Source organism: Lissotriton vulgaris, chromosome 1_1, assembly GCF_964263255.1.
Source record: "Lissotriton vulgaris chromosome 1_1, aLisVul1.2, whole genome shotgun sequence".
Taxonomy (NCBI): Eukaryota; Metazoa; Chordata; class Amphibia; order Caudata; family Salamandridae; genus Lissotriton; species Lissotriton vulgaris.
The window spans coordinates 2089245382-2089266726 of NC_141685.1; the positions used below are offsets into that span (position 1 = coordinate 2089245382).

A 21345-nucleotide genomic window follows, 5' to 3' on the forward strand; every position below is an offset into this window, starting at 1 on the left:
TTTTGCCAAGTTTCGTGGAAATCCATTCAGCCGTTCGGGCTAAAAGTGAGGCCAACCGCCCTATGGAAATTAACATGGGAAAAACGCGTTTTGGGACCCCCCTTTTTTCTCGGCCCCCCCTTGACGAACCCCCCCCCCAAATTTCCAGGAGCTGCTCAGAAACAAAATGTGCCATATTCCTGAAAATTTCAGCCAATTCCGTCCACAAACGCCAAAGTTATTAGGCATAGAATTTTCAAAAGTTCCATAGAGAAAAAATCCTAACTATATATACCTACTGGCTATCGCCAGTAGGTTATATATATATATATATATATATATATATACATATATACATATTACTAAAAATCACTCACAATCTTCTTGTTAACACTCCAACACCCTGGAGCCCAACCCGTAACAAATGGAATTCAAATAGATTTTGGTAAAAAAAGAATGGTTTTAAAATACTTACAGCAAACTGCACTCCTCTCAGTGTCTCCTTCAGAGGATTGTCTTTCATGTCTTTCGATTTCATGTACTCAGTATAGGTTTCAGAATAGAAGCTCTGTACTTCTTTTATGATCTGCAAATTAAAGTACACATATTTAAGTAATTTAATCAACTTCAAAACGACATAAAATTTAGAATAAAGCATAAAATAAACAATTATGTATTACAACGGGCGTCACGGTTTTGTGAGAAGGCTTCCACTAAGAAATACACTTGCCTGCAATTGTACAGGATATATTTCAGTCTGGTCTGTTAATTTATCACAAACTATTCACATTATATTAAAATAAGGCAAAGTAACAACTTTTACTTATATTATTTATTGTTGGGTCTGAAGAAGATCAAGTGTTTTCTCGAACCCGGTTTTGGCTTCAAATGACAAGCCTCTACAGCAGTGTGAACCACAAACAGCTGTGGGGCACAGACTGCAAATTAAACTACTGCTTCCTAATTCTACAAATTGCAGTTAGTATTAGTAGAAGATACATGGATTCCATTCATGACGAAGGGGTGACATAACAGAGCTATGGGTTTCACAGTCATTCTGTCAAAGTATTTCTGAGAGGTGGGACTTTTTTTATAGAGCTTTACAGAGAAGCTACCAGTGAGCAGCTCACTAATCAGATCTCTGTTTGAATTTTAAGTCAATAAAGTCAATAAAATAAATGGAAGACTGTGGATGTGGCAAGTAGCAAACAGGCATTGGCAAGGCCAATAAGTCTGACTTGAATTTTGATCAATTTCTGGTCCAACACCAAGGTAAAGCCCCAGGTCAACAGCGGCAAAAGGTTGACAGACTTCACAACAAATGCCTTTACACACATTGCCTTTACCACAAAATGGTAATTATACATCAGGTAAGTGAATATATATTCATACACATATACATACTATCACAAATTCAGTCCATCCGCAGTGCGCGCTTTCCACAGCTGGTGCCGACAAAGGATGGATAACATCGCACTCTTGAAAGGAAAGTTTTTCAATTCAGTTGGTACAAATATCGCCATATCACCACCAAACTTTCCTTTCAAGAGTGCGGCGTTATTCATAAAGAGCTGGAATATATCTATATATCTCACACACCTACATACACGCATATGTATTCCTCTAGCAAGCCCTTAACTCTCCCACCCCTAAACAACCTCCTACCACTCAATACTCTTAGCCACCACTAAACCCTAAAAATACTTTTATCACCCATATCCCTTACCCACTCTAAAAAAAAAAAAAAAAAGCCCTTACATACATATATATGCACTTTTAAAGAAGATTACGACCAAAAAATATTTGGATAATGATTTCTTCCCCATATGCATTAATTACATGTTTGGTGCTATGCTCTTAAGGACACTGTTGCGGTGTATTAGAATGCAAACTGATGCTGAAGTTAAAAGCATTTATACCCATCATAATTACTATTTTTGAGTGCTGAGCCATTATATATATATATATATATATATATATATATATATATATATATATATACATACATACACACACACACACACACACATACATACATACATATACACGTATACACACACAATCACACCTACATATATACACTTCCCATTTTGTTGTTAGGTCATGTGCGGTAAAGACCTGCTTAGTGAAGGCCTTGTGTGGTAAAAGACGAGTGGTAAAGTCAGTTTCCTGTAGCAAAAGACTGAGAAGATAATGAAGGTAGTATTACCGGAGGAGAGTCTCAGAATCAAACTCTTTATAGGTAGTGAGCCAAGCAGCACCTCAAATCACTTAATGTGTTCCAGATCAGTTGAGGTTTATAGGCCTGGGGTACCTACACCCTCTGTCTCCGTGCAGAGAAATTAAGATTATTCTAGAAGAGAAGATGCTCTGACATACACGTAGATGCAGTATCATAGCACATAGTAAATCGTTAAAACAAGGCACTTTACAGTCTCAACTAACTGGAAAACTAGCCGGTTTGCAAACAGTAGCTTAGTATAGACATTTAACACTAATAATTCTTCATCGCCTCTAGCACTAGGGATAAAAAAACTTTGCATTTTCTATGTGCGCTATGCAGCACAGTCAAATACCAAATTAAAGGCAAATGTGTTATTGGAAAACCCACCTTGTCTTTATTTGCAAATCCCCAAATGCCGGCTGCAATTTCAATGGCAAAAATAACCAAGAGGAAGGCAAAAAACTGGAGGAAAGAAAATGAGAACAAGTCAAGTGGTTTGTTCTTAATTTAGGTTAGCAGTGCAACAAACAAATGGACACTGGCGAAAAAAAGCATTCAACTTTACGATAAAATTAGACGTATCAGAAATTGTACAAGCTGGAAATAAATCTAGTGAATGGGAACCTGGCCAATTATTAAACTTTTTTTTCTTCAATACAACTTCAGAATTCTGCAACAACGCTCCTTTCCCGGTTGCTCAAAAAGTCCAACCTGTAACTGTAGCGTCATCAGTGTCCTATAACATTAAACAATAAATATGATACTTCAACACCTAAACGTTTCAGTACAGTTGCACAATCAGTTGTCTCAAAAAGACCTACATCGCGGTCAGGTACACATTTCGTTCATGGGGACAGTTTTTTGCTACAATTCGCTAGACAGGACTATACGGTAACCACACGGAAATTGATTTACCAAAAATTCCAGCCATGGCCTAAGTGAAATCACACACTTTGACCCTACGATTAAATCACCAGAAGTGACCTGTTACCATGGAGCCTTAAGAAATTACAAGAAGTAATGTTACAGGACAAATTAATTGTAAGCCTCCACCGGAAGGGACATGTTCTTTGGAAAATTATCAACTTTTACCAAGGAATATTAATTTCTTGATTACTAAGAAACGTTGAGGTATTTAGTATAGATTTCTGATACAGCACAGTTATGAGTCATGACCAAGCACTTTTTGTGAATGGGAGTCTGGTCAATGTGTAGAAGAGGAAATATAATGTGAAATACATTCTTTGAGAATGACAAGACGAGTCTATAACTGTATTAGAATGTGGTATAATGATATAAACTGCTGGATATAGCGCTTCATACTGCACTGGTGCCTTTTCCAAGTGTTGTAAATAAAGGTATTACTCCCTGGTATGCATATGCATTTCAATATATTGAATTAGGTTTTATTTTGCCATGTCCACAAGTGTACAACACAGATTTGTAAAATCGTGCACAACTTTCTGGTGAAAACAGATTGCACATGAGCTTGATCTCTTGACTTTTCCAACTTTGCTGAATAGTAGTAAAACCTAACCACAGATGAATCGGAATTTTAGTTCCTGTAATAAGCACAAGTTAGTCTCTACTTGTGCAGTCTTCCTACTTAAGCAGAAGTCTGTGCATTAGGCAACAAACATTTACATTGCAGCCTAAAGACTACCACTGAGGTCGTTGTATGTGGAATTTTTTTTTTTTAAGATCCCTCTCTATTACCTTAACGGCAGCTTTTTCCAAGGGTCAGCCAACAAATCTTTGACAAAGGCTTGTCTCAAATATGTATTTTAAGTCATTGTTCAAGTGTAAAAATATGAAAGCGACCAAAGGCGTCCAATCCGGTCGGATTATCAATGCATCTTTGGGACTCAGGCTGGATTTTATCAGGAATCGAATTCCTGCAGTGCACTCGTGAATCCCTCCGCTGCTCAAGCACTACCCCCCCTCGCCCCCCCAACAGTCCACCATCACCAGTGACAAGCCCGGTTATCTAGGTGTGTGATGATTCACGCTTTCATTTTCATAACATATTTCTCCATAAAAAGTTTGCAGGCCAGATTTACGTCTTTGTTCCCCCACACAAATTGGTGTTTTTAAAGGTACCCTGGTTGTGGATTATTCTGGAGGAAATCTAGAAAACAGTACACATAGCAAAATGGGTCTTAGTAGAAAGTTATGTTTTTTCTAAAAAAAATGGTTGCTGTCCTAAGAAAACCATCTTCCCATCTTTCAGGAAAAAGTAGTAAAAAAAATGAAAAAAACCGAAAATATAAAAAATGGTCAATTGTGTTTTTTTGTTTTAAGTGACATTCCACTTTTCCTTGCTTGTGGTTAAAAAAACAAAAAGCTAACAGTATTTGCATTTTTCTTAATGGCAATACATTGTTCCTTTTTTTTGAGGTTTAAACTTACGTGACCCATTGGTGGAGCCGAAAAGCTGAACATTTTTTTTAAACTAAACAACTTAGTTCAACAAAGGTCATTTATGTAGACTGCTCATGGGTTTTCAGAGAAACTAACGGTTGGAAGAAAAAAACAATCGAAAAAAATAAATTTGATTTTGCCATATTTTCATCTGTAATTTTTGCATCTGATCGCTGGGATTGGTTGTCCAAAAACACTATATACCTAAAGCCAACAAATGAGCTGCAACATGTGGTTTTTCATTGTGTGCTGACTATGCTTCAATTCATATAGTAAAATCTAATGAATTAAAAATATGTATGAAAACCATCTATGCAGGTCTAAAGTACTGAGTTTAGGTATAGTTATTATTTGTACAATTCTGAATTTGAGAATGCCCACACTATCATATGATTCAGGAGGTATTTTGCAAAAAGGTGTTCCAACTGGGCAACATTTATCAGCTAAAAAAAATGGATCCAAATGTTCTACAGTTCTTTGTTCCCATAGTTCTCCCAATAAAAATATGTCCACCACACAAGTCCGATACTATCACCTGCAACAGGAAAGGCCCTTAAGATCATAAAGGCCAAGTGCCTAGTTCTTCTACGATTTCAAATGTTGATTGACCAATTATTTCAGGAAGATCTGAAGGGGTTTTCACTTTGATGACCCTGCCACATGCACACTGTCCACCCAAAAGAATAGCAAACACAACAATATGATGGATGGAGTGTTGAAACATTTCAACCACCTCACCCCCAATCACCGATCTGGGTCGAATCTATCATTCTTTTGCTCACTATGCCACCCCAGTTTGGACCAAACCATATGCAAATCAGTCTTGACCCTGTTCGGTATGGAACAGCCCAGCCCGAACTGCCAGGCTAAGCCCTCCCTGGTTGGATATATGCCCAGATCTCGGTACTGTGGTGAATGTCCGACATGGTTCAACATTCAGTCCATCAATCGTTCTTTTTGCACACAATAGAAGAAACACATAAAGGAAGTCCAACATTCTCATACTAGGTTAGTCCAGATGTTGCTGTAGGAATTTAAGGGATCTTAAATGAGCTTCTAATGAATGGAAATTCACAGTGGAATATTCCTGACCTGCTGCAGATGCTAGCAGATCAAAACATTATCACATTTTAAATGTGGAAATGGATAAAGGAAAGGGTATCCAAAAAGCAGATTGGTTCCAAAATGACCAAGTACTTCAATTAAAGACCGAAGAGCAATATTTCAGACATATTGCTTCACAGAGAGGACGTTAGCCCCTTTACTCTTTCTGTAAACTGTGCAGATTGCTTTTTGGTTTTCGCTTCTGATTTTCAACTCATCCAGGGTGGAATTGTTGTTTTGCTTTACAGTGCCAAATCTCCACTTGACATGTAGTTTTAGTTGCTTTTCTTTAAATGCGGTCTTTCAGCTTGTCGCCCACTAGGCAGTTCTTGGCCATTGGACTGGTTGTCACAGATTTTAAGCAGAAACTGGTCTCATGAGTACTACAGTAGGTCTTGTACGCCATCTTGCACCCCTTTTTCTCTTCCTCCTCGTTCTTTGTCACTAGCATTCATGAGAAGGCAGTTACAACTCACATTTCTGGTTTTGCAGGATACACATTTTTGATACATTTTCCATCCTCTCCTCTGACTCCGGGTACAGCAATTACATTTTTGGGCTTTAGAACTGATGCCAAGGCAAGACAAACAGGCCGTAAGCTCTCAATTTCTGATTATTGCACTAGCTTTAACTCATTAAGAGTCACTTAATGCCTTTTCCGTTTTCCCAAAAGGCTGAGGGGGGAAAAGTCAGATTGAGGGGTTTAGATAAATGTATTGTTGTTTTTACCAATTAGGGTAAACGAGTACTCCTTTCAAAAGGTTTGCTGGACAGGGCCGGAATTTTGCTCTACTCATTAATACCCCTCACCCCCCTTTTCTCGAGTTTTAGCTACAATCACATACTTTTGCAAGACAGTAGAAAGCTCATTTCTGCTTGCTGTTAGTTCCCATTCTAGATTTGCTGTATGGCTCTAGCTATTTACACTCTGCTAGCATGACACCAACTCTGGGACTTGTTACGCCAGGTTCTTGAGTTTTTGCCTGCATGAAATGCAAGGGGGAATGAGAGGGATATCTGTTAAAGAGCCTCAACCAGTACCACCTCCTATTCACTATGAGAAAGCACAAAAAGACTGTTTCCATGGACTCTTTTCGGGTTTATATTTATCGGCACCTGTACTGGTTAGCTGTGGATAACAGTTATTTATGGTCTCACTATGTCCGGATGAAAGCACAGGGATGCGGATAGGCATCACATAAAGTGTAGAAACATGTTCACCGTAACAGGTATGTTATCAAGGTATCATGAGAACCGTATTCTCTCCCATTGCTCTTAATTTAAGTCCTGCAAGGGATGGTTATTACATAATCACTTTAATAAAGTCAAACCCACTCCATCTTAATGCATTTTACACATACTAAGTTCCAAAAGCTCTTGATCAGCTCATCGGGCACTTACCTAGTGCTCACGAAGAGGCAACACCTTGAATGAAGCATGCCAACTAGTGTAAGCGAGGAGTTGCCTACTTTTTTGGGTAATATTATCCATCTCAAGTTCTAAAACAATTTAACTTTTATCAGGACTAAATAGGTCTAATCTCAATATTGTGAGCACCTATATTGATAGCCATGTAACACTGTTCAGGACAGGGTATGAGCCTTCCAGTCTTTGAGATATGGAGACAAGCTGGTGTAATCTTGGATGCTCTCTTGACTGAATATGTTGGGTCTTACAGGAAGCTCTAAATAAATACCAGCTCTGGAGCATGGTTGCGCTGGAATTTCTTATCTTTAGGACTCAATGCACTACAAACTTTTTAAGGTTTAAGTCCCAATACAACAGGCATGTCAAACTCCAAGAATTTGTGGAAATGCTGTAGCTTATGAAGCTCCTTGCAATTAAAATCCGCTGCACATGCAAGTGACTCAAGACATTTCCTGGACACCCACTCTGGATTTCCCCAGTATTCGGTGTGCTTATTTTTCCACTAACACAGGACTTAAACCAGAACTAACTTTCTGATTTTTACAAGGGAACCAAATGCAAACCAGTGTCTAAGTCTCATCTGGTGAAAGACAGAGGAAATCCTTTATCACCTAATTTACTAGATCCTGGTTTCCCATCAAGTGCCATAATCCATTCCCGGCGTTTCATTGAGAAAGAGATAAGTTTGGGTACCATTTTCTTCACAGAAATATATTCACACAAAACCGTAAATATCATGCACATAGAGGTCTTTACATCCAAGAACACTACTGCATGTTGTACAACACCCACACCCAACACCCCACGGATTCATGGATTTTACTGAAAAAGGCTGTAAATTGATTAAATATGCTTTGAGCGTATTTCAGCAAATTCGGTAGATTAAACAAGGTGCTTACACAGGATGTCGTCAAAACCGTAATCTGATTTAAATACAAAAGGGTAAATGTAGTCAACACTAAAGAGTGTCTATACAATAACCACACTAACAGACAAATACATGAGGTGTTATAAACACAAGTATCACAGGGGCTGTATTAAAGCTATTAAAAGGGCACGCATTTGTGCCACCCCGGCTGCACAATTCATTTTGACAGCAAACTACATGCAAGAATATTACAAAGACACTTACCAGGCCAAGCATGCACTGTGACTCCTGAATTGCACCACAGCACCCCAGAAAACCAACCAGCATCATCAGTGCACCAGCACCAATAAGGATGTACACACCTGGTAAACCCAAACAAAAAAGCATTAAAAAGGTGCATTAGCAACAGTTTTGCAAACATGACGTGTTTCAATGTCGGTCCCCAATGTGCCAGCATACTCCATTTCAGCGTATACAATTTTTTTAATCTATTTTTTTCTAAACTATGGTTTCGTAGGTCCATGTAGCGGTTCTTCATATCTGTGCCGCCATGATTCAGAAAACAATAAATGCTAAGAAATTGGGACCGGCCCGGGGAGAAGGTGGTCTGTTGAACTAAAGAAACGGGCCTCTGTCATTCAAACCTTATTTACCATGTCGAAAAACAGTGTCAAGTACTCTAAACAATGCATCAATTGCTTCTGCTCAAAGGAAAACTGGATGAGGTAGACTGTATATTCTGATGAATTGTAATTCTTGCTTATCTTCTACATTGAGGTGGTGGTCGCTTTCGTGGTGCACATCTAAGACGGTCCCTCTTGTCTTAGATGGTTTTACTTGCGAACTCGTACCAGTTTCCTGGTGCTTATTAAGTGAGGATTCACATTTGTATAGCATTGCAAACCAAATTATACTAAGTCTTGCTAAATGTACCGAAAAATACTTCAGCTAACTGCCTTCTTAAAGACAATCAAACCTAAACTAAAACTATAGTGGTGTCATTTCTAGGACAAGCGTTAAAAATTGCTGAAACAAAACAAGATCTTATATTCCGACTCGTTCTCGAAACAGACCTTACCATAAATCGGCCCCTACTGGGTGGTTCGAGCCTGCAGATATTAAAAGGCCTCAACATATTGAAAAACTATTAAAACACTTAAAGGCAACGCTACAACTGCTGATTATATTTAGTTGAGCATCAAACAAGAAAATGAAACAAGCATTTGCAATGCAATAGGTCTCGTATTTGCGAGAGTTTAAGCTATTGGCATTGTAAAGGACTGTGTCTTTTATTTATCGGTTTTGATACTTAACACCTGAATAAAAGGCATGGTCATTTACAATGCCAATAGCTCAAACTCTTGTAAATGTGAGACGCATTTCATTTCAAAAAAGCTGCCGCCAGTGACCCAGGCTGCATGGAAAGTGATAGTGTACATTGCGCACTGAAAGTTGCAGGAAAGCATGTCGTGCCTGCAGTAGGAGAAACTCATTAAAGAAACTAGTGCTTACAGACTAAATAACGGTACAAAAGGGGGTGGTGATGAACTGAGCATCTGAATCAATCAAACACTCACACCCAGTCAAAAGATCTGGGTTTAATCCATCACCGGTCTTTAGCCCATTCTGCCACCCCAGTTCAGACATGGCTATATGCAAATCAGTCTGACCCTGTGCCTCATGGGAACAGTCCAGCCCGAACTGCCAAGCCATGTCTTCCCTGGACCGGAAACAAGCTTCCGAGGACCAGTTTCTGGCATTCCAGCCGTCTTCAGCCCGGCTTGCTTGAATCCAGTGGCAAAGTGAGCTAGAGACTCACGTCTGAGCATACCCCCTTTTGGTACCGCTTTTGGCCGCCATAAGTGTGGCAGGGTATGCTCAGACGTGAGTCCCTTGCTGACTTTGCCACTAGATTCAAGCAAGCCGGGCTGAAGACAGCTGGAATGCCAGAAACCGGTCCTCGGAAGCTGGTTTCCGGTCCAGGGAAGACATGGCTTGGCAGTTCGGGCAGGACTGTTCCCATGAGGCACTGGGTCAGACTGATCTGCATATAGCCATGTCTGAACTGGGGTGGCAGAGTGGGCTAAAGAACGGTGATGGATTAAACCCAGATCTTTTGACTGGGTGTGAGTGTTTGATTCATTCAGATGCTCCGTCCATCACCACCCCCTGTTTGTACCACAGACTAAATAAGACATATGGTGTAACAGAAGTAAAAGGGCCAGTCCTCATGGGAGGTTACAAACGTAGACAAGGCTGTACTTAGGAGGGACTAACAAGCCTATTAACGAATCAGAAGAACAATGACACGCCAATGACAAATATGGGCAGAGTGGGTGGAGCTTCAAGTCCATACTTGAATACAGCATACCTCGCAGAGCAGCAAATGCGCTGCCCAGGCTAGATGTAAAACGTCATATTATCAAACAATGGGATGGAATGGAGTGGAGAAATTGCTAGATATTTTGGCTGCTGTTTCGCAAGGGCTATATGGACCAGTCTCTAGTGAACACATGCAAAAAAACATAACTAATGATACTGGACGTGCATACCATCTGCATTTTATATGAAGCCCAAAAGGGCTAGTTGTCGCAACGTGGCTTGATCGGTCCTTCAACTTTTAGAATTAGTTTTCTATTTGGTGCAATCCAATTGCTCGTGTCGAAGTTCTGCACACTGTAACTTGTTTTTATAACGGCAACAGCGAGCAAAGCAATTCGTTGATTTCAGATATTCAGCCTCTCTATTCAGAGCTGTATTACTGACTAGGACTTCAGCCATGCATCTTAAAGTCAGAGTGAAGACAAGAAACGCATGAGCAAATACCCTCTGCCAACCAGTTAAACCCCACTGGGTGTCCAACACTGGGATTGTGTACAAGCAGGCAACCCTGCCAAGTGCACGCATCAAGCGTTAAACTAACATTTTGATAACACCCGCATGACCACATTAAAAATGCGATGTCAGACAATTCTTAGGTCCTAGTTGGGCACCCACTATGTCTAACCCTCGTTGGAGACAGTTTGCTAGAATAGGTAAAATACAGAGTAAGACATGAAACACAAAAATCCTGTACCTGTTGGCCACCCAGTTGCCCACCCTAGCAACAAAATTAAAGCCCAATCAGATCTTTCAATGTGCAGTCACAAATAGGAACCCACTCAAAAGTCAGGTATGCATGTCAAATGGTGATAATGCTTTAATTTGGACTGGGAAAGGATCAACAAATTCTCTCAAGTATCACTCAAAGTAAATGTGCCATAGTTCGAGTACCAACCACACAAGTCAATAACTTTTATTGTATTTCTGAACCATCCTCGTTACAATATACAAACTTTTTTGTGTACATTTGTCATTTAGTAAATGATTAACATACAGCCCCTATCATGGTAGCAATTACAGTCGCGGAGAGAAACAGTGGAGGCAAGAATTATATTCAAGCACAAAACATATCTTTTGTATTCATATCCCACTCTTGCCTACACATAGCCACCCTATAGTTGCACCTCACTATCCATTGAGTCGCCTTCAAACGCATCTCCCTTCAGGCCCAAATACTTTTGATATAATATACCCTAGGGCTCCAAGTTCACTGGTAGATTATCATTCAAGCGAGTGCATCCCACTGACGTTTCCTCCGCCACCGAGCACTCAGATATCTCGGACCCCAAGACCTTTAGAGGGAGCCCTAACCCCGATCCATTGATGGATACTCGCCAATATCAATGCCAACTGCAGAAACCGGTATGTAATTTTGCGGTTTTTGGGGAAAACCAGGTTGCCCAACAGACAAAGCTGTAGTGTGAATGCTCAAGTCAGTGTAGTAGCCTGATTTAGCCAGACTACTACCCTCTCGAAGAGGTTTTGCACCTGCGTTAAGCCCTACACCAAACTGCATAAAGTCTTCTTCTCCAATCCCACAACAGGGACATGCATTAGTACGCTCTGGATTAATCCTGTGCATGCCCGCCGGGGTCATGCACAAAGTTAAAACAAATTAATTTGAACTGGGATTTGTTGGACACCGATTTCAAGTAACAAATTCTGGCAAAGTCCACACCCGAGAACAGAGCCGCAAGATCTGCCTCCCAAACACTCCACACTTATCGGGGGCCCATTGGTTGTATCTGCAAGCAGCGCCTTATATGTCAATGAGATAAGGTGTTTCCCAGTCCACACGGTCAAAAGCGCACCAAGTGTAGCAGATACAGACCGCCCTACAGAATAAGACATCCAGACAGCCCTGATCGTGTCTGTCATGCACACATAGTGCAAAAATTGCTCAGGTCCCAAACCGATCCAAATCTGCGCATCCTCAAAGAATATAAACATGTAATTGTGATACAGGTCAATACGAACTCATAACCTCGCCCATGCCAAAGTTGAAATAACATAACCTCCTCCATCTGGCGGAGCAAAGCCAAGACCCACAGCCGCAACTCCCTATGAAATGGGGGCCTTGTGATCACCACCGCCTCCCAATCTTTGCCACACTGCAGCAGTCTGATGCACCACATGGGGCACAGTGGAGGATGCACATGAACCTGCTATCAACACCAGGAGTTTGGTCCCCTCCACCATACCCACCAGGAGATTAGTCTCCCAGCTGTTCCCTTCCTCCATCCAGATCGCTGAATGGTGCATGTGGGAGGCATAGTAATAGTATCCAAATTATGAACCCCGAGGCTACCATCCACTTATTCCCTCGTTAATTTCCGATGAGCCACCTGACTCAGCTTCCCTTCCAAAATAAGTGAGGCGAGGAGGATATTAAATGGACGGAAGACACCTGTGCACAGCTACCACAATGAAATCTGGATCACATACAGGCAGCGGGGCAGAAACACCATCCTAGACACTGCTATTCTTCCCATGAGAGATACAGGTTAGGTATTTCAGAACCTCACAGATGCCCGCAAGGAAACTTATAGCAATTGCTTTTTGTGTGCCACCATCATGCCTAGGCATCAAAAATAAGAAGTCTCCCATCGCAATCCCAAGCCTGGCAACCGCTGCCTGGGCACCCCAACCAATGCCGCCAGCTGGAATAATAAGGACTTCCTTTTATTAACGTTATGGCTGGAGACTCTCTCAGCAGCTACAACAAGACCACCACAGACATCCAAGGAGCCTGGAGGTGATATAACACATTGTCAGTGTAGAGTGAGATGATCTGCCTAGTTCTATCCCCCATTCATGCATAACCTGACCTACCTGTATTGCCATGCCAGTGGCTCCACCCCCAGGGCAAACTGATGACAGCAGGCATCCCTGCTGTGTGCCACGTTCTATGTCCCACCTCTCCAATCTATAGTGTCCCCTCTTCACCCAGGCCAGTGTAGAACAACTGAATTCAGGCACTAAATTGTGGCTCGATCCCCATGGCCTTGATCACCTCTAACAGATACCCCTAGTCCACTGTACCAAACGCCTTTTTAATATCAATGGAGTCTAACACCATTCCCACCAGCCTATTTTCTATCTCATGGAGCACATAGGCAAGCCGCATCAGATTTAAGGTTGTACTGTGACCAGGAATAAAGACACACAATTGTCTGCATGAACAAGTTCATTCATCCCCGAGTGCGGACGACTTGCCAAGAGTTTACAAAAGATTTTGATGTCCGAGTTTATCATCGAAAGGGGGTGAATTTGAGTCAGTTCCCCTGGCTTATGTAACATAAATAAAGGCCTTCGCGCATGCTTGGAAGGAGTCCCCCCCACCCCTTTCTCCTTGGATTCCAAGAATACTTCTAATAAAGACTGAGTCAGTGCGACTGTAAACCCGGATAGAATTCCACTGGGAATCCATTCCCCCTTTGATCTTTGTTCTTGGGTAATAATTACAAGACAGACCTAAGCTCCTCCAGTGTAACACCCGCATCCAGCTACTCTCTGATGCCACTTGTCCTAGCTGGTGCATATACAAAGATGACAGGAAATCCCAAAACCGATTAAAATAGCTATGGGAGCTCCCCATGCATCCCCTCCAAATGTCGCGGAAAGGCTGCCACAACCTCCTCCCACGACGCTGCCATCGCACTATCCAGTTCTATCACAGGTGGTGGGCCCCTCTCCCTTCGGAGCAGCCAGGTCAGCAACCTACCTGACCGGTCACCCTCCCGAAGTAGGCACTGCCTGGGTTTTGTAATCATGTATGCATCAAGCTTGTCCCACTTTTCAGCCATATTCGGTTGAACCTTCAATTCCTCCTTCTGATGAACCAAGTTAGTCTTGTCTAGATTTTTCAATCAAACCAGTACCCCTTCCGCGATTTGCAGCTCCTGTACCAGCTGCCTACATATTCCATGGGTCAACCGCTGCACTGTAAGACATATTTCCCTCCACGTCAGGTTCCTCAGAACTGAGCACAAATTGGGTCACTGTGGCCACCCAGACCAGAAATCCCCTAGAGTAGGTTGAATAGGAGGCATGAGACAGCTGCCCTTTCCATTTCTTGGCCACCTTATCACTCCCCATATAGTTAAGGTGCATCTCCTGGAGACAGGAAAGAATACCATGTGATGCTTCAACAAGGATAAAGCCCTATAACTTCTGACGTAGGTTCCCAGTCCCCCTTCATTCCAGGTGAGTATATTAAACCTACCGCCCATTCGTATGATAGGTCAATGTACGGTAAGATTCCTTCACCTGTGCCACCTCAACCTTTCAACAGCGCTGCATGAAAAACTGAACTACAAACGTAGAAACACAAACAAACATTCCCTCCCATTCCAAGGCAAACATAGTAGAACTGTCATGTTACATAAGCACAACCTAACCATGTGCCAGAACAATACAATATCCCAACCTAGCCAAACGGGATATTGAACCCCAACTCAGGACCAGCTCCAGTCCATTCCGCAGCCCCCTAGGTGCCCCGTAGCCATGCAGGTAACAGCACACACCACAGTGCACCAGGGTTTTAGTCTCAAGCCCAATAAAAAAAAGGTGAGTGTTAAAGAATGTATTACAAAACATGTCCATGCCATGAACAGCAACACCCAGTGCAGGTCACCAATATAATGTAGACAATTAGTATTCAGAAGAGTCAGTTAGGCAAGATACAGATGCCCCAGTGCTTGTCCAGGAGTAGAGACACACCCATCTCCCTCACATCCCCAATAGATCACTTCACACCAATAACTGGACTAAAACATTACAATCAAGATTAACACTCTGCAGTAAGATTAGTCTCCAGTTGACGTCCACAGGGTAGAGTGGAGTGTCCTACACCAGGGAGGCCAAGGCTGCAGTAGGTGAACCTGACCCCACCTCTACTAACCTCTGCTACCAGACTTTTTGAGGCTCCTCATTCTTGTGACCAGCGGCCTGGCTTGGCTCCGCCATATCCTCCGTGAAATCATGAAGAAAATTGTCCCTTCCTCTTGGAAAGGGAGCATACTAGTGCCACTATTTAAGAAGGGCGATAGGGATATCCCGAAGAACTATCGTCAAATAGCCCTGCTTGACGCAATTGGAAAAGTTTTTACCAAATGTTTGCTATCCTTAATTAATGATTGGGTTGATGCAAACCACATATTACCTCTAGAACAGTCTGGCTTCCGCAAAGGGCACGGCCCCTTAGATAATCTCACCGCACTACAGATCATTTCTGATAAATATGTAAAGGTCCGTGGGGGTTATGTGTATGCAGCATTTATAGACTTCTCCACAGCATTCGATAGGGTGGATCACCCTCTGCTGTGGAGAAAGCTATCCGCAATGGGCATGCCTCCTCACTTGCTAGATCTGGTGCAGGTTTTATATACCGATACATGGTGTCGAGTCCTGCAAGGTGGAGTAAGGGGGTTATCACGAGTCATTCCATCAATTAATGGATTAAAACAGGGTTGTCCCCTTGCTCCACTGTTTTTTTCCCTGTATATTGCGGATCTCCCTGCATCTCTCTCCTCAAGTGACGGTATAGCCCCGGTTGTAGGGGGAACCCCTATTTCCTGCTTGTTATATGCAGATGACATTATAATATTAGATTTAACACCTAAAGGGTTGGCCAATCGTCTTCGTGCACTAGATCTTTTTTCCGAAGCCCACTTCTTGAGGATAAATGCAACAAAAAGCAAAATTATGTGTATTGCAGGGAAAAAAAAGTTAAAGTATAAGAACTTTGTTTGGTCAGTTGGTGGCCACAAATTGGAGGAGGTAAAGACATATTTCTTTCTAGGAAAAATCATTTCCAATAACTTGAGTGACAAACCCCACACCGATAACAACTCCCCCAAAGCTTTGTCTCAGGGAAAAGGCTTGCCTGCTTTATATTCAGTCACGGGGAGAAGACATTTCGATTGCCTATTGGAAGTCTTTAGGGCAAAAATTCCATCTTCCCTTTTGTATGGAATGGAACTGGTTGGTTTAAGGCAATGGAATTTCTTACATTCTATAGAAGGGAAGTTGTTAAGATCTATATCTTCTCTCAACACTGCTTGCTCATCAGCCGCTGCAGACTTGAATATGGCCTTCGCAGTAGCTGGGTGCAGGGCCTAGCAGCGGTAGTACGGTGGGTGGCTAGTTTGGCTAGAGGAGAAAAGGGTTCATTAAGAAATCTTATGAAGATTGAACTGTTGGGCAGCTTAAAGGAGTACTCGCAAATTGTAAAGAATCTCAGAAAGGCGGTGGCCCTTCTTCAATTGGAAGAGAGCACTCTTTTTATTATTTCTGCTGCACAATTAAAGTCACTTCTGAAAGAGGCATCCTGGGATCTTAGCTTTAAAATGGACAAGGAGGCTATTTACTCTAAGAAGGGAGCTAACCATCTTACTGACTCGTATATGAGGAAAGCTATCCAACCCCATGTCGCCTGGAATTTACCACATGGCATTCGGCGATTTTGGTTTCTCCTAAGACAGGATTTGTTGCCATTAAACAATTTATTGGCAAAATGGTATGGTACTCCTGCAATTTGTAATTTTTGCAACTTGTCCACCCAGGATTGCTTGCACGTTCTCTTCATATGCCCTATATTGCGCCCATTTCGGCGTAAGTGGTTAAGATATATATATATCTGCAATTGGGTATTTTAAATGCTAACTCCTTCTTACTTGCACTGTATAATCCCCCAAATGAAATCTTCTGTTTTAATATTTTTTACTTTTTTAAATGCTTTTTAGCTATTTATTGATGACTTTTGTAGTATGTGAAATTTGATTACTCTGTATTTTTGTAAACATTGTAGATGTCTATTTTGCATTGAATGGGTTTTGTATTGTGTATGGTTTTTATGTTCCAAAACATAATAAAGGAATTGAATATTGAATTGAATTGTATTGACCCCACCTGCTGAGAGGTCACGGTGTCCACCACCTGCATGGTACCATCCTCCTGTAACAGGACTGTGAAAAGCCTGGGGCTCACCCCCCTTCACCCCCCAACAAGCCCCCACTGAAGCAGCCCCTCCAGGCACCAATGACCTGCAACACTACGGAGCGGCGTTGGGCCCTCAATCCACAGATCAACACCCCCTCTCACACCTTCAACCAACCTCATACCTCCTGCGGGTGCTCAAAAATGTGTGCCTTGCCATTAGAAAGGACTTTCAATTTGGAAGGGTAAAGAAACATGTACTTCAGATTCAGAGCACACAACTTCTGCTTGGCTCCCACAAACGACTTACACTGCTACTAGACTTTCCTTGTGTAATCAGGGAAAAGCGCAATAGATTGGTTGTCAAATTTTGGTATGTCCTGCTCTCCAGCAGAATACAATTCCTTTCCCTACAATTCAATATTTTGGAAATAAAGGCACGAAGGGGAGCCCCAGGTGGCAGAGGCAGCACCAGAGAGCGATGAGACCAAGACCCTATGGCCTCAACTGCTGCTTGATTCATTGTTCCAAAATAATTTCTGTCGAGGATCCCTTCACATTCTCCAGAAACCCAAGAAGTCAGAGGTTGCACCGGCTGGAGCAGCCCTCAGCATCCTCCACCCTGGCCTCCAAGTACGTTGCAATAATTGTCCTTCTAGCCATCTGCTGATTAGGTATAGAAACCTTACCTTGAAGTGACTATTATTCTCCATGTTTGTTCCTTTCTTGGGCACTTTTCACAGATCTGTCCGATGCAGGTTCATATTTATGTAAACTGCCCCCATCTCGTGTTCAAAAACCACACAAGAGCCATGAAAAGCCGCCAGTAGTTCGGCACTCAAGGGTTCCTCCTCTCGCACCAGGGAGGTGGCAGCCCTCTAGTTCGCATCCCCCTATAGGACTAACCGCTTTGAATGCTGATGGGAGAGCGGCCTGCTGAATGATAGTATTTGTGGACATGTCTTTGGGTGCTTTTCCTTGCCCAAAGTATCCCAAACGCAATGCAACCGCTCTGCAGTGCTGCCGCAGTCCCTTAATAAGGACAGGCAAGAATGCAGGGGTGCAGGCCAGACTGCCTGTGGACCCCCGAATCAAAGGGCAACTACCGAGCAGCATCAGTCCATGCGGCACACAGCCATTTTTGTACGCGGATTGCACAATAAAGTGAATTCACTCATGCTCCCACAATCTTAGTCAAAGGGATAGCTGCCGGGTAATAATAGCAGCAAGTGCTTTCAAACAGTTTGCTTGAACTCTAAATGAACTAAGTAAATAGTGCTTATAATACAACTACACTTTTTTTTAACATACTTTATTAGGTACCACAGCGGCAGTACAATACAACATAATTAGTACTTATGACATTTTATACTTTTGTTGAATCTCCCAATTTATACACGATACATCTATATACATGTTACACTGTTTCGGTTCTGATTGTTTCACGTTAGGTCTCCGTTTCTACGGTCCTGCTAGGATTATGCATACATGAGGATCATCATGGATTCCAAATAGCTGCATTTAGTATGTTAAAACATAACAAAACTAACTCTTAATACCTTCCCCACCACCCTCCCTCCTGGTCTGCGGATATTCGTATGATTATCATGGCCTATTACCATCATTATAGTAATACTGACCCTGCTCTATCCGTGTTCTTTCGTATCCTCACTCAGGCCAGTAATTATTCATGACGTGCTTTGCTTGTTAAGTATGAGTATATTATTGGGTGGCGGTACCTTGTGCAGGCATAAAATCTAACTGTTTAAAGTTTTCCATCATAACGTCCTAGTCCATAGAGATGGGATGTTTCCAAGCCCTCCTCGCCTCTTCTCTTCTCTTCTTAGTGCAGCGCTTTTGGCACTGCCCCATTGCATCACATCTTCCTGTCATTGAATCAATGAGGGACATCTAGTAGATTTCCATCTCATGGTGATGGCTCTTACGGCCAATGTGAGGACCAGGTCTAAGAACCGCAACTGTACCTTGAGCGCCGTGGTGCGCTTGCGAATCCCCATGAGGCACTCCAGGGTATTGTCCTGAACTGTGAGGTGCGTGACCCGTCCCAAAGAATGCCAGATTCTGCTCCAGTAAACATGAAGGCGTGGACACGCCCATAGCATATGAGTGAAGTCTGCCTCCTCACCCCTACATCTGGGGCAGCAGTGTGAGGCCTCTGGGAACATGCGGTGTATCCTCTAGGGGGTTAGGTAAGATCTGTGTAGGACCATGGTTTGAATAAATTTAAGTTTAGCGTTACGGGATACCCTCTTAGGATGTTCGAGCATGCTCTCCCAGGCTTTATCAAGAAGGTCTGTGGTTGTATCGTCTGCCCACTTCGCTCTAAGTGTAGTGAGTTCAATCGAGGCTTGTGCCCTAATACCTGTATATAGCCATCTGACCAATTGGCCTCCTTCTCCCATGTAATGCAATAAATACACCAGTTTATGTTGAGGGGGTGGTAGCCAGGTTTGTTAAATATTGTGTGATAGTGCTGCATGCACCAAGTATAAGCGTTCCGGTGCACCAGCAGTCTGTATGAAGGTGTTGTGATCAAGGAGGTTGCCGTCTCCAAAGAACGACCAGACTGTCTCTATGCCCAACTCAGTCCAAGCCTGTAGCCTGGCCATCGTAAGTCCGCCCCCGGTGACTGGAATGCCCAGCAAAGAGATGTTGGGTGCATAAGGGGTTGCTCCGGAAGTGTACATCAGAGCTTTTTCTAACATTGCAATGCAGTCTTGAGCAATGGGGGCCCCTCGGCCGGAATTTGGGCTTTTGGTAGAATTAAGGAGTGGTGTATACCTCGATCAATATTCCTGGGCTTATATCCAATTTCTTGTAGGTTCCGGCCCGCTGTCCAGTAGGACAGCTATTGTAATTGGCAGGCGTAGTAATAGTCCCTAAAATCGGGAACTTCCAGCCCTTCCTTATGGGATTCTAATTGTAATTTCTGGAGACTCACTCTCCGACGGCCTGTACCCCAAATGAGTTCTATGAGAATAGTATTCAAGGTGCGAAAGATGGAGTGCGGGTCTATCAGGGTAAGGTTCACAAAGAAGTATAATAAACAGGGAAGCATCACCATCTTAGAGATGGCGATCCACCCCATGACAGAGCGGGAGGTATATCCAAAAGGGCACACTCTAGCGTAAGGTGGTGATGGCCTTCAACAGATTTCCTTCCAACTGATCCTCCGGCACTCTATATATTTGTATTCCTAAATACTTAAATGTGTGTGCTACGGGTAGATTATAAATACCAAATTGGGCCATATCAAGGAGAGGTCCCTCGTGAAAATAGAAGGTGTAAAATGTCCTGGTATTAATAGCAAGGCCGGAAATTCTTTCAAAGGTAGAAAATAGTGTGGGAAGAGGTTCAGCATCAGCAGTCAGATTGCGTAAGTAAAGGAGAATATCATCAGCGTATATTGAAATCAGGAAAGTATTGCCATCAATGGGTACTCCCAGCTGCATCGCTGATGGTCTCTAGGCGATCGCCAGAGGTTCTAGTGTGAGTACGAACAGCAGAGGAGTCAAAGGGCATCCCTGACTGGTACTCCTATGTATCATTTTTTCCGGTGAAATATAACGGCCAGTGCGTGCACTGGCTAAGGGAGCAGTATACAATAGGCGCACCCATTTGAGGTAGGTGTCAGGGAGGCCGAAGCGCTGTAGGGCATTAAACCTGTGCCTCCAGGTGAAGGAATCAAAAGCTTGGCGTAAATCCAGCACCAGACAGCCCACTGCCTGATACGCCATCATAATACAATGTAAGAGTCTGGTGTTGAGGGACCTGCTGCGATTCGGTAAAAATCTGCATTGATCAATATGTATAAAGGTGTTTAAATACGGTTGTATGCGGTTTGCTAGTGCTTTGCTCAATATTTTATATTCAGTGGCCAATAGGGATAGAGGCCTATAATTGGATATATCAGTATGATCGCGACCCGGCTTAAGCAGGGATACAACCAGTGCCTGCATAGTAGCTTGTGGCAAGTGTC

General features: G+C 42.6%; 1 protein-coding gene across 2 annotated transcripts in view; it reads right to left on the minus strand.

Annotated features, from left to right (window-relative positions):
- Positions 1-21345, minus strand: part of CD9 (CD9 molecule) — a 198650-nt gene that overhangs the window by 70316 nt on the left and 106989 nt on the right. For both annotated transcript variants that reach the window (XM_086921194.1, XM_086921202.1), the window contains exons 3-5: positions 8289-8386; positions 2591-2665; positions 455-565 (exon numbers count right to left, since the gene is read on the minus strand). In XM_086921194.1, coding sequence (XP_086777320.1) covers positions 455-565; positions 2591-2665; positions 8289-8386 — 284 coding nt within the window. The remainder of the gene's footprint in view (positions 1-454; positions 566-2590; positions 2666-8288; positions 8387-21345) is intronic.